The sequence below is a fragment of the Phaethon lepturus genome, unplaced genomic scaffold (assembly GCF_000687285.1).
Source record: "Phaethon lepturus isolate BGI_N335 unplaced genomic scaffold, ASM68728v1 scaffold5396, whole genome shotgun sequence".
Classification (NCBI taxonomy): domain Eukaryota; kingdom Metazoa; phylum Chordata; class Aves; order Phaethontiformes; family Phaethontidae; genus Phaethon; species Phaethon lepturus.
The window spans coordinates 277-14,074 of record NW_010548178.1 but is presented as its reverse complement, the minus strand read 5'-3'; the positions used below and the strand labels follow the sequence as shown (position 1 = coordinate 14,074).

General features: G+C 44.3%; 1 protein-coding gene across 1 annotated transcript; it reads left to right on the top strand.

Annotated features, from left to right (window-relative positions):
- Positions 1-681: 681 nt before the first annotated feature.
- Positions 682-7,742, top strand: WISP1 (WNT1 inducible signaling pathway protein 1). The gene is made up of 4 exons (XM_010289878.1): positions 682-968; positions 4,600-4,857; positions 6,679-6,872; positions 7,372-7,742. The coding sequence occupies exons 1-4, from the start codon at positions 713-715 to the stop codon at positions 7,669-7,671; spliced, it is 1,008 nt and encodes a 335-aa protein (XP_010288180.1). The 5' UTR covers positions 682-712; the 3' UTR covers positions 7,672-7,742.
- The last annotated feature ends 6,056 nt before the right edge of the window (positions 7,743-13,798 follow it).

Below are 13,798 nucleotides of genomic sequence, written 5' to 3'. Positions count from 1 at the left end.
GGGTTTCAGATCATTGTCACAACACAGAGGTTCATGACTGGATGTCTGTGAAGGTGGTAGGCTCACAGGCCTGCTCCCAGTCCCCTTGTGGATTTATGGGGTCCCATGTTTTGGTCGCAAGACCCACATAAATGTGAATAAACCTGAGGAAGACGAGACCAAACAAGGCCACATGTCACATGTTTTCACACCACAACACAATGACCTGTATTGTGCTCGGTGACTTGAAGGGCACTGCTGCCTTTGTGCCATCTCTCAATGAACACGCACAACTATCAGGTGGCACAAACCTCTGCCAGGGCCAAGCATCACAGGGTGACACAGACTGAAGACGTCACAGCTTCTTCTCATGTATCAGAGGGGTCTTGACATGTGTACCTGTGTCCCTACAAGGAGAGAGACCTCTGTTTAGGGAGGAGAGGTCTGAAAAATGCCGAGTACCAACAGGCTGAGGCTATGAGGCTTGGGTGCTAGTCCAAGATGCATAGCATTTGCCCTCAGCTGGTATCTGAAGGGGTTTACAAGAGAGCAGTGACTGCTCCTTTTCCATGGCTCTTTGATATTTATTCTTTGGTTTCCTTGCAGTCTCTTTAGACCTGAGGAGATTTTAAATGAGGACTAATCACCACAGGGTTCGCCACCCCCTTTTCTCTAGAATGCTCTCCAAGCTGTGTTTCTTTGTTTGTAGGCCATTGCCCAGATCTCCACCACCATGACTCCCACCATCCCCACCACGACAGAGGCCTACACGCGGACTCAGTACTGTAAGTGGCCGTGCGAGTGTCCGAAGTCCCCACCTCGGTGCTCAGTAGGCATCAGCCTGGTCACAGACGGCTGCAACTGCTGCAAGACGTGTGCCAAGCAGCGTGGAGAAAGCTGCACTGAGGCCGACACCTGTGATTTCCACAGGGGCTTGTACTGTGACTACAGTGGAGACAGACCTAGGTACGAAATAGGAGTATGTGCACGTAAGTGATGTACATATATTTTTGACTTAGATATACATTGGCAGCTCCCATCGGTCTGAGCAATGGTTGAGATTTAACTCATTAGATACCTGGCTGTACGCTCATCAGTTCCTCCATTCATCATCTTCCATTTCCTTATAGCTGTCTTCATTCTTAGGGCAGTTAGCTGGATGAGAAATGACATCTGAATTCTTGATTTTGAGTTGGCTGCAGCCAAGAGCAAGGAGCAACCAGCATTTGAAGGTCTTCAGATTTGCAAGTAGATGATTCTGTATTCCCCATAACAGAAGGGGATGCTGTAGTGGGGTGGGGATGAAGGAAGGATAGAGATGCAGCTGGCTTTAAAGGCAATATGGGCATCTACATGAAAACCATGACATTAAGGAGATGTTTTTGTTTTATTCCCAATAGCGGATCCCTATTGGTATCCTGTCAGGAGGGTCGGGGATGAGTCATCTCCAAGGAAAGTTTCTCAGTGACAAACTGAGGTCTGAGCCTTAATCTTACTATGGTTTCAGTCACGTTGGCTGCCATGAAGCAGAAGGATTTCTTCCTGCCTGTCATAACAAACTCTTGGTGGGATAACTCATGTGACTGGAATGTTTTTATTCAAGAAGAAGAGGAAAAAGAAATGAGGTAGTGTCTTGTGCGTCAAGGATATATTCGCTTGTTCTGAGATCCAGACCATGGGGGGAATCTGATCTCACATACATGATTGAAAATCATTACGCTGGGAATGATTAAAAGGGAAAGGATCATGGGTACAAACACACAGAGAGCTGATCAGAAAGGATGCTGACTGTTTAGCAAGGTATTAGAACATATTGGTTATGGCTTTAGATTCATAAATGGAAAAAGCCATTTAGAGGGACTGTCTTCTAGGCTGGGATATAATAATGAATGAGGTACTAATAGAAAATGTAAAGGTGGAAGGAAACCTGGAGGAGAGCTGATTGTGAAATTAATAGACAGAATAACTGATCCACAGGCAGGAGAAAGGATTGCAGACAATGGGCTTCAATAAACTTAGAAAATCAGCAGAAGTTCCACAAGGGGCAAGTCTGAAGACTAAAGAGGTTCAGGGTAACTGGCAGTTCCTCACAGAAATGATACAGTTCCTCAGCAGAAGAAGGAGGGGAAGTGTAATAAGAAATGAACTTGGCTTTGCATTAGATCAGCCACAAAAAACAAGCACGCAAAAAATGCAGCCTAATCACATTTTTATAGGATATGGGAAAAATAACAAGAGAAGGTGCAAGGAGCTGTAAGCTTAAGCAGTGATTTTCAGGAATAGAAGAGATCAAATGTTGAGAAAAGAGGATATGAAATCATTCAAATGTATTGTCTGGAGTCTTTGTGGCATTCATGGGAGGTCTGTAAGAACAGGTTAGACAAACATCTGTCAAGGATGACATCGTTACAACTGGTCTTGCACTGGGAGAGGAAAACAAGCTGGATGTTGTCTCAAAGCTACCCCAGCCTTCCTAGGCCTCTTTAAAGACCTTCACATTGTTTCACATGTATTTAATTTTGTCTGATACATGCATTCAGTATGCCTGTGGCAACAGTACTGTGATGTAGGAAGATTGATCCCCAGCTTCACCAGTGAGGTCTGGAAGGATTCCCAATCTGAACTTTCACATCCCTACTGCCGTAACAATATATCCCTTCTTATGTGACATTTACAGTTATATGGCGAGGGGCATTGTGGTGTGCGCAGCTGAGAGGCATGAGAAGTAGGTCCCTCCATGGTTAGGAAATGAAGCGTCTCTGGCTGCCATAGAAATCTGTGGTCTTCCCCTTGCTTTCAGCACCCAGGTAGATGCACATGACAGGACCTGCCGACATATTCTTTCTCGTGCAGTGGGTCATATATAGGCCGCATTGCTCCACTCTGAATATACCAGCTACAACCCTGACCGCAGGGTGAGTGAAGGCAAGAGCGGGACACCTGTGTTGGGGACTAACTGCCGTGAGGAATTTGTTTTGCAGCTGGATGCCAAAAGTTAGGTCTAGAGAATCCAGTGCATTGCAGACTTCAGAAACAATATAATTTGTGGAAAATAAAGATCCTGAAAGAGCTAGGAGCTTGTGTTGGGAAAGGGAGTGGGGTGAAACTGTGGGAAATTCAAGCTATATCTAGACTGGCATGCTGAGGTATGTCCCAGGATCTGGTCACCTGGACACCAGATAGGAGCCTGTTGGGAGCCACTACAGTTCTTTTATTGTTGACTTTTCTCTGCACTGAAGCAGAGACCACAGGGTGCTGAGCACAAGCCCAGGTGGGGAGGCCAGTGTTGTACACATGCGGCCAGGAATGTGTACGTGCTCCCAAATTGCCTAATTTAGATGCAAACTCAGTGAGGTTCTGCATGAAGGCATTCAACAGCCCCGTTGTCTATGTGTGGGGATGTTCTCGTGATGAACCTCTTGTTGTATGAGACCTGCTGAGCTAACACAGTCCAGGAGGCATGTGCTGATAGCAAAACACAAGCAAATACTACATTTTCTTGAACTGTCATAATCCCTGTGCATGCCTAGAAGTTTAACTGAATTCTCAGCTCCAGCACTGAGTGATGTCTTTTCAATACAAAGGCTGAAACATTATCAAAATTGGATCTGAGCATGAACTGGAGATCTGGATCTGTGCTTCAAATTCCAACAACTCATTTTTGTACGGAAGGGATTTGCGTTTGATGTTTTCATTCAGACCATTCTAAAAATAGGAAGCCTTTGCAGGATTTTAATCCAGCATTTCAATTTGTGTTGGCCCTGAAGCAGCGACGTTGCAGCTCCATTTCCGACCAGACATAAAACTTAAGCAACCTAATCGGTGTGTGCACACTGCCTCCATGTGACCAAACAAGAAACTGAAATTTGAATTTTCCATCAGAAGGTTTCTGCCATTTGTTCCAAATAACTGTCCATAACTTTGAAGCAAAAAAGGTTCTACTTTTTGAGTCAATGTGATTCCTGTTCATGGGCAATAAAAAAGCTTGCTTTTTTGTAATTTTATTTTAAAGTATACATCAAATACTAATTTTCATGGCTTTATGATGTGTTACTTCATTTTCCAAGAAAACTGTTCTGTGATAAACTGTGTGGGATCTAGTTGCCTAAATATAGCACCCTTTTAGGTGCTCCTTTGCTACCTTGGCTGTCCTCCCGCTTCTGCTTCAGACAGATATGGGTGTTGTGAAGAGCTGTGTCATATTTGCAGCTCTATGTAGTCCTCTCATATGTCCCTGAAAACCTCAAATTTCACTCAGTATCTGTTATAATTACTTTGATTGCTCCTACTGCAAATATCTTTTACCAGCATGCCATGACATTTTTTTTATGTGAGCAATTGTGGATAAAACTTACTTTATTTTCTAACTTCTTTTTTCCATGAAGCATTAAAAGATTCTTTTTTTTGCTGTGATTCAGAATGAAAACAGTTTCCTAGATGGTGTAACCACATTTGGCTCAGCATCACGCTGAACACATCGCCCCGCAGCACTGCCGTGTCTCTGTGTTGGCTCCATTAGACCAGGGAGCAGCTTGGTAACGAAACACATCAGCGCTGCTTGTTGCTACCATTATTTTAACAGTGCTCTGTGTGTCTTTCTCTCTTCTTCTTTCCTTTCAGAGATTGTTGGTGTAGGATGTGTCCTCAATGGAGTCAGGTACAACAATGGGGAGACATTTCAGCCCAACTGCAAATACAACTGCACATGCATTAACGGGGCTGTGGGCTGTATTCCCATGTGCACAAATTCACGTCCTCCCCTTGTCTGGTGCCCAAACCCAAAGCTGATTAAGATGGCAGGGAAGTGCTGTGAGCAGTGGATCTGTGATGACTCCAAGAAAATCAGGAAGACATCTCCACGCCACATCTCCTCTGCAGGTATGGTAGGAGTCAGGTGGACCTCTCCTTTGCCATAGGGCTACAGAAGTCAGAGTCTACAACCAAGGTATCAGCTTGTACTGCCAGACCCGGCAGGCATCCGGTCTTTGTGTGAACAAGGCACAGAGACTCCTATACAGCATGACTCCTATGTAGAAGAACAGGACATGCAAACACCGGTGGTGGGCTTGAACTCCTTAGCAGCAATATGAGGTTCATCAAACATGCTTGTGTGACAAAGTCACCTTTGAAGCACATATCTGCTGGCTCTTTGAAGATGTCACAAGTCCTTTTTACTTCCTTCCCCCCCCCCCCCCAAAAAAAAAAAAGAATGAAAACAGAATGGGGTCAGCTTAGTTTGGGAATGAGGCTTTCTGTTTGGGTTATATTGCTTTAGTAGTATGATTTTAAAGCCCCTGCATCTCAGTAGTCTCAAACTTACATAACACCTTGAAAACAGTTATTGTGGTGGAAGTTTCACTGCCAATTGGGCTAAATGGTCTTTGTGTCAGTAGAGCTTTTTAGCAATTCTGAATGATGACATTAGTGAACTACCTATTTTATGTATCGCATAAGGTATCTTCTTTCCTTACACTCACATTCATAGTGAGGATCATATAGCCCACTGCATGGAGATAGTACTATTTGCCTCAAACATGGTTCCAAATGCTTAAGATGGGCTTACCTTGCCGTATGTCTTAAATTTATCCTCATAGCGCCCTGTCATGCAATGTAGTGACGTTAGCCACATTAGCTCTGTATTTTAGACTATCTCACCAAAGCAGAGCTCAAGGAGACAGGATGCTTGCTGTAAACCAGGACTTTGATTCCTTGATGGCAAGGTGTTTTTTCCCAATCCTTGGTCTGTATTTTTGTTGTACAAAACAAAGCCTCAGTCTCCATTTTGTGGGCCAAAACCACCAGAGTTTAGCTCTAGTTTTTGTTCAGGGTAGCTTTGAACTGTAAGGTAGGTCTAAATTCAAAACATCTATTGCTGAAACTTGCCGTATGTCTTCATGGCCTGTGCCCTAAAATGGGCATAACACAGCTTTCCTTGCCTGACTTTTATAAGTGGGAGTCTTGTAGAAGTCAGATTAGCATTTATTACATTTAATATAATAATGTAATAATAAATATAATAGTGAGCAAGCTCAATGCAACAGTTTCTATCAGGGTTTTGCCTGTGGGCTGTACCATGAGTTGCAGACCAGTGCGGAGTTTGGCTGAGGCTGTGGAGAAACCTGAACTGGGGTTGTTGGTTGCTTTCAAAACAGAGCCCAGCCTTTCTTTAAGCGGCTGCCGAGCTCCCTGAGCGCTATTCGAGCTGCTCTTCCTCCCCGTGAAAGGCTGTGGCTGCTTCCCAAACCCCTCGGCCATCCAGCAAAGACGCTCGACCACTTCTGCTACAGGGAATCAATTGAATGGGCTCAGAAATAAACCTTCATGGTGAGATCAGATCTCATCTTTTTTCTGCACTGGCTGGCACAGGCGTTCGGCACTGGCTGGCACAGGCTTCTGTAATTAAGTGTTTGTATTGTGGCAGCACCTGGGGGTCCCAGACAAGGACCCCCTTGTGCGAGGCTGTGAAGGGAAATAAAGAAAAGAGCCCTGGCCCCAAGCGCTCGCAGTACTGGAGGGTCTGACACAAGTAGGTCAGCGGCAAAGGGGGTGGCATGAGGAGGTTCACAGGAATGTTGAGCCACTTCGCTGTGATTTAATTATTTGGGTTAGTGGCCTGAATGTGTAATGAGCTGGGGAGAGGGTGTTTAATATGGAAAGCTGCCCTGGCTGAATAACTTGTGGTTAATCTGGTCTCTGCAGCGTATGAGGGAGAGGATGAAGCCTGGCAGAAGAACTGCATCGTTCACACCTCACCCTGGAGTCCCTGCTCAAAGACCTGTGGGCTGGGCATCTCCACCAGGATTTCCAATGACAACGACCAGTGCCGGTTGCTGAAGGAAAGCCGCCTGTGCAATATGCGGCCCTGCGAGGTGGATATAACCAAGCACATTAAGGTGGGGACTGCTTCTTCGCATGCCCCTCAAGCTTTGCCTGCACAACGGGGTCAGCCTTTGTTTGGCAGCGTTCCGGCCTCTGAGGGCTGCACTGCTACATGGAGTTACTGTGCTGCAGAGGTCAAAAATGTGTCCTCCCTGTGCTTCCACATGCTGGTATGAAAACCTTCTCCTGAGAGCTTTAGTTCCAGCCAAAACGTCATTGCAAGGAAAGACAAGCCAAGTCCGCTGTGTTTGCTGCTAGTCCGGACAGACCTGTGACTTGGCTAGCGGAAAAGCGATGGTGCACTGCTGGTCATGGCTATGAACTGTATTTTGCAAGTATCCTAATTGCAGCTTTTGGGTCTAAACGTGTACATCTGTCACATCCTCTAGATCAGGGCTGTAAAATGTTTCCTAACAGCTTCAAAAACCTTTAAATGTTAGGAAGGTGTTTTGTATGTCCTACCTATGTTGGCAATGAATATTAACCTGTCTCTTTTTCTGTTCTTTGTTTTAGCCTGGGAAGAAGTGCTTGGCTGTCTACAGGGCCAATGAACCAATGAACTACACCATCTCAGGATGTGTGAGCAAAAGTCAATATAGACCCAAATACTGTGGTGTCTGCACAGACAACCGGTGCTGCACACCCTACAAGTCCAAGACTATTGAAGTGAGGTTTCAGTGCCCAGATGGAACTGAGTTTTCTTGGAAAATCATGCGGATCAATGCTTGTTTTTGCAACCTGAACTGCAAGAACCCCAATGACATCTTTGCTGACTTGGCTCATTACCATGATTACTCTGAAATCGCTAATTAAATTGGCTGAATGCTGGAATTGACCCATTGCTCTGATTTTACAGAGGTTTTAAAATAAAAGGAGAATCTTCATCCACTGCCAGTGTACAATTTGTTTTTTTCCTGAGTTAGGATGTTAAATTTCCTTGTTTTGCCACACTGTTTTTGGAGAGGCCCTGAACAAGCAGGATTTTCACTTCTAATAGACCTCCATCAATTAATGGCAGCCAGAAATTCCTCTGTGCACAGATTCCAGGACTTAAATGACAGTCCTGTTGGCACTACCATTAGGCCAGCAGTTTAATTGCCTAAAGGAAAGAATAGTACACTAGTATGACAGCAAAAGTATGGTTGTCAATAGCTTAGACATGAGATTCAGACATCATTACCGTCATGTCTTGAATAATGTGGTCTAAGCTGGAAAATGAGCATTGGCATATAAGTTTTATTATTTTCAACATTAGACTTCAGTCTTCGATGCTGCTGACCCTCAGAGGCTCTAGTCTCTGTCACATTGAGATCAGTCCTAGAACTCCTCCTCTCAGTCAGATCCTACCCCATGGTGCAGTTCATGGGAAAAGCCTAAGGAGAAGATTGTTTCTCCTGAAATCTCTGTGTAATGAGTCCACCTCTCACTGCACTAGGCTAGGTCAAAGAACTTCTGTGTCCTTGCTCTCCTTGGACTCACCTCAGTCTCTTGGAGTATCTTGTGCCAGGTACATTTTCACAGTTTCTCTACCTGCTCTGAACAACCTGAATGCTCTGAATCCAAAACAGCCACCCCAGAGCTCATATTTTCAGGATAGATCCTCTTATCCATGGATTACGTATTGCTCCTAGGCTAGCTCCGTAAGGATGAAATGTAGAGAGTGAGGTGAGACATCACAGAATCACAGAATTACTAAGGTTGGAAAAGACCTTTAAGATCATCAAATCCAACCATCAACCCAACACCTCACATGCCCCTTTATTCACAGAGAAATGGTGTGGTCTGTGCCTGGGGATCACTGCCTCTTCCTCCTCCCTGTGGTGTTACCAGCACACAGGTCCTGCCTCCCACTGTCACCTTGCCAGTGACACATACCTTTGTTTTACATGGCTGGGGTAGAGGAAAGGAAACACGTGCTAAATGAGAAAGCAGGTGTTAGTCTTCCCATCAGCTCTGTGGATGAGCAGATGCAGAAGGAGAGGACAACCCCTGGCATAGCTTCTGGTGCATTAGTTGCAACTGGACTGCTGCTTAGAGTAAATATCAATGTGAAGATTTTCTGCAGAAGTGGTTTCACATGCAAATGTCAGCTAAGAGAAAAAAAAAAACAACTGTCATTTCCTTTCCAGGCAATAAATTTATCATCACTGAAGGATGATGGAGCCAGTTTTTTCTCCCATATATTGTTAGTGCAGCACCCATGCACCATAGCACTTTCGCTGTTGCTTTACTTGGGGGAGTAGAAATGTGTTTCTGCATGGGGAACTGTAATACCTACTTCCAAAACCCCTGGTGGCAGAGCAGAACTGCTGAGTGACACATGGTCTGGAGATTGGACCAGTACAGGGCTGAACTTCAGATGATGCAACTGTTTTAAACCAGTCACTTATTTTGCTTTAGTTTCAGTTGGCAAGTTGTCTGTCTTCATCTTGATAACCCAGAGGAAGCTAGATTAGTTTCCGGGAGACATAAATCTTTCTGGCTATGACATTAAAGCTTCTTGTGAGTAGGCTGGAAATACTGCAATCCCTGTGTAAAAGCATCTAGGAAAAATGCTATCCCTTCAAAAGCTGTTAACTTCAATAGCATCTTTGTTTGTATACAAGGATTTGCCCCATCAATTTTTCATAAAACTGAATCATTCCTTAATTCAGAGCTTTTACTATTTCTTTTTTGAAGCTTCCATGAAATCCCCAGTGTCAGAAGAGAAGAGTGATCCCTGCCTGCATGTTCCAGTGCAGGTGCAAAGTGCCTCTCCTGTTTGTTCCTCTGATGATAAGGGACCTGAAGACACCAACACTTTGCAAGGTTCAGCCTCATGACTGCCTTTGGCCTGGATGATGTGACAGGAGAGGTCACATCTGACCTATTCCCCTCCACCCAAATGAGAGCTGAGCACTTGCAAGACTGACCATGTTACATTTTAAACTCCATCACTTGGTGAAAAAAGGTGCAGGGAAACATATAAAAAGAGGCCTTGGCCAAGAAGTTGACAATGTCTTCTGAAAGGGGAAATGGTTTGTATTAAGGCGCTTGGCAGGGAAGCCATACTAGGACCTTTCTCAGTCAGGTTCCTTAAATATGACTTGGAAACCTGCGTTCTAGTTCTTGCCCATCTTAAGATACCATATATATACGTATATGCATATATACATATATAAACATGTACATGTACGCATATATAAGTTATTATATGCATGCATTTATATAATGATGTATATAATATTATACCTAAAACCATATATGAACATATCCATTAATACATATGTGTATATTCACATATACATATTCCTATGGTGCAGCCTGTGGTGCACAAAATGCAGCCCATATATAACGTGTGTTTATATGTATAATCAGTCTTTCTCTGTCTCATACGTACACGTAAGGAAACAAGAAAACAGGATCAGAACACATACCCAAAACTGTGGCACTTAATAAGCTTGCTTTGCTTTGCAATTAGCTCACGCTGTAACCACCGTAATCAAATGCTGCAGTGGCTGAAACACACAGCTTTCACTGCGAGATAAAAGAAGCTATTGTAAGCTAATGCATGACCAGTAGCTCCAGTGCATGTCAGTTTTTATTGAAGTGAATGCCTGGAAACCACAGATCTCGCCCAGCGCACCCAAGATGTTCCTGTTTCTAGCCTGGTTTCCTAAGGGAACAAGGCGTATGCAACCATACTGACCACTTGTTTGTCTGTCCGTCAGTCCTGTTGTGGGAAATGTCAAAGTAGGTAGAAGAGTAAAGATCTCAGAAGCACTGCGATTCCTGAAATAAAAAAAAAAAAAAAAAAAAAGCAGGTCAGGGAAGAGGCCCACCACATTGCCCCTACCAAGCCCATAGACATCTGCCAGGCAGCCAACATGTCCAACACGTCTGCAGCATGGCCCAGCCACGACAGGAGCATTAAGGAATTTTGAACAAATGTGGCAGTTGGAAACAAACAGCCATGGAGGAGGGAGAGCTGAAGGCATCACGGATGGGTAGCAGTGGTTATTACACTGCTGTAAAGGAGGTTTGTGGGGACACTGGACACAAATCTATAGGAAATCAAGCCTCATTAGCTCTACTGCTTTGTGCAACTGCGCATGTGTCTGGTGACACTGAGAGGGGAAGAGCAACACTTGTAGCCGGTGAACTTGACTTGCAGTTTGCAGTGCATTAGAGAACTTTTGTTTTAATGGCTGTTTACAAGAAGATTAGCCCTAGGACTAAGGCAATAGACTAGCCTTTAGATTCAGTTCCTTGGCTCCCTGCGCACTTGGGCAAACCATGTATCTTTACAAAAGTACTTTTGTGGTTACTGTTTAAATACATCAAGGATCTAGATCCACAAAGGCTTTCATGGATCCAGCCCTTTGCTTCGCTTTTCCTGAGTTCTTCAGAGCAAGAACAACAAGGCCCTACTGTTCATTGCCTTTGTTGAGAGTGAAAACTCCTCCAGCAGGAACTGATGCTCACTGTACATTTGCACAGTGTCTCATACAATGGGCCCAGGTCTCTGCTGGGACCTGAAAGTGGTACCATCATCCAAGAAAGCAACAATAATAGCATTGAGAAGATACCAGGATCCGAGCTGTTGCTAGACCCCTCTGGTGCAGTGGTCCAGGAAAAGGCTTGAGAAAGGATGGGAGTGACAATTTTGTAATCCAGGCTAAGCTGAGACAGTTTAACACATATCCTGCTCATGACAATCATCCTGTTGGCCTTGTAGGCTGGGACGAGGATGAAGGATTGGATTTTGAATGTCAGTTCATGCTGATACAAATGGCAAGATCCCACCTAGCTCCGGTGACCGTAGCCATTAGCCTTCTGCAGGGACTTTTCCCGACTCAGGACGGTGGCTCAAGCTGCCTTGTTTGGGAGCCCCAGAGAGGAGGTTATCCACTCACTGAAGAAGTAAGCATGTAACTTTTAAAAAAGCCTCTGCATGGAGCATTGACTAGAATTTAAAACACCATTTCAGTGTGCATGCAACTACAAACAGGATGTAGTGCAGTTGATTTATTTTTGACGTGCTCACTAGGATTGTGCTGTGTATATGTAATACTCCAGAAGACCATAATATTCAGAACCACTGTGTCATCTTCTAAATTAAACCCTGAAAATTTTTTCTTCCAGTTTTTTTGAAGGAGTTTTAAGACAAGCATTTTATTAGGCTGATGGAGACAGTGTTCTCATTAACTACCAGCACATATCCATACACATACCTTTTCAAACTGTGACTTTCCAATTTAAACAGTTCTACAGAGTTATTTTTGTAAGCTTCATATGCTGAAGTATTTGAAAAATTAACAGGAAAAACAGATTGATTAGGCAGTGTCGCTCTGAGTTACTCCAGCTATGTAACATGTAACACATTACTTGTTCGTACAGCATCATGGTGAGGTTTTATGGGTGTCATGCTGCTGCTATGGTTTAAAGATATTAAATAACCTCATAAGCATAAATGATTAATGAATCTATGACTGACACCTCATTTAGAAGCATAGGCAAGCAAAAGAAGGTGAAATATGTTTGCCACTGACATTTCTTTTCCTTTTCCAACCTCCTCGCTTGGCCAGTGTCCAAGTGTGCATTTACAATCTGTGACAATGTGCTGAACTGGAGGACACATAAAAAATAAAATAAAGTACCGGTAATATGCTAAAAAAGGATGCTCTGAGAGCACTTCCTTCAGTGTGAATATTTTGGCAGCTTGGGAAAGTCAGGTATTCCCCAACTTAGATGCCCTTGTTTGCTGGCCTGTTTCTGGCACTACATTTGTTGCTGTTTTTTCCCCCAGCTCTCTTACTGGACATAGGATAGCCTGTCTGGAGTCTCTGAGCAAAGTGGAATGTGTTATTCAACCTGCATAAGCACGACTTCTTTATCAGCTTTCTTGAGATGCCGCAGGAGTAACCTGTTTGCAGCAGCCATACAGACAGAAATTGTTCAAACAAGGTTATTAAAGATATGGGGAAAAGCACTTAAATTCAAGAATCATTATTGCATATCCCTGCACTTACATATGCTCAGAGCTAACCCCAGTAAGGATTCAGCCATTTAATTCTGGAAAAAATACTTGTAGAGTTTTCCCACAAATCAAGTTTGCCTTCCAGCCTGAAGTAGTTTATCTGCCCCAGTAGGAACTTAAAACACTTTGAGTGGCCTCCTGTCCTGCATGGTGACGGGTCTGTGCTGGGCTTCCTTACAGCTACTGGGACATAGAGAAGGCTCTGGGGAGCCCTTATTGCAGCCTTCCAGTACCTAAAATGGGCTGCTAAGAAAGATGGGGACAGACTTTTTAGCAGGGCCTGCTGCTAAAAAAAAAAAAAACTACCTCTAAGACAATGGGTAATGGTTTTAAACTAAAAGAGGGCAAATTTCGACTAGATCCAAGAAAGAAATTTTGCATCATGAGGGTGGTGAAACACTAGCACAGGTTTCCCAGAGAGGTGGTAGATGCCCCATCCCTGGCAACATTCCAGGTCAGGTTGGACGGGGCTCTGAGCAACCTGCTCGAGTTGAAGATGTCCCTGCCCATTGCAGGGGGTTGGACTAGATGGCCTTTAAAGTCCCTTCCAACCCAGACTATTCTATGATTCTATGACCTGGTGAGAAAGCACCCTCTCCCCAGCCTTCTCCTTCAGTGTGCTGATTTTGTTTGCTGGGAAGGTAAGTCCTCTGCATTTTTAAGTACTTTCCAGCCAACTGTGCCTCTAGCAATAGCTGTCAGCAAAGGCAGCACATTTCCCTGCTGCCTCTACAGGCACCAGAAGTCCCATCTGGCCTCTGCATCTTCTGCTTGCGCGTGGCAGCTGCCAAACTCACGATCTTGCAGGAAGGACTTCCTGGCTGCTTTCTCAGCCACCGCATTTGGACCAGTCTGGGAAACACATCATCTCCTAAGGACTTTGCATTTTCCGAATGAAGTGCTGACCCTGCGCTGGGCTCT

Bases quoted from the DNA above. Each gene is read 5' to 3' on its own strand.
- WISP1 (XM_010289878.1), top strand. From the start codon at position 713: ATGACTCCCACCATCCCCACCACGACAGAGGCCTACACGCGGACTCAG. The intron at 4,858-6,678 runs GTATGGTAGGAG...TGGTCTCTGCAG, and splicing joins ACGCCACATCTCCTCTGCAG to CGTATGAGGGAGAGGATGAA. The intron at 6,873-7,371 runs GTGGGGACTGCT...TCTTTGTTTTAG, and splicing joins ATATAACCAAGCACATTAAG to CCTGGGAAGAAGTGCTTGGC.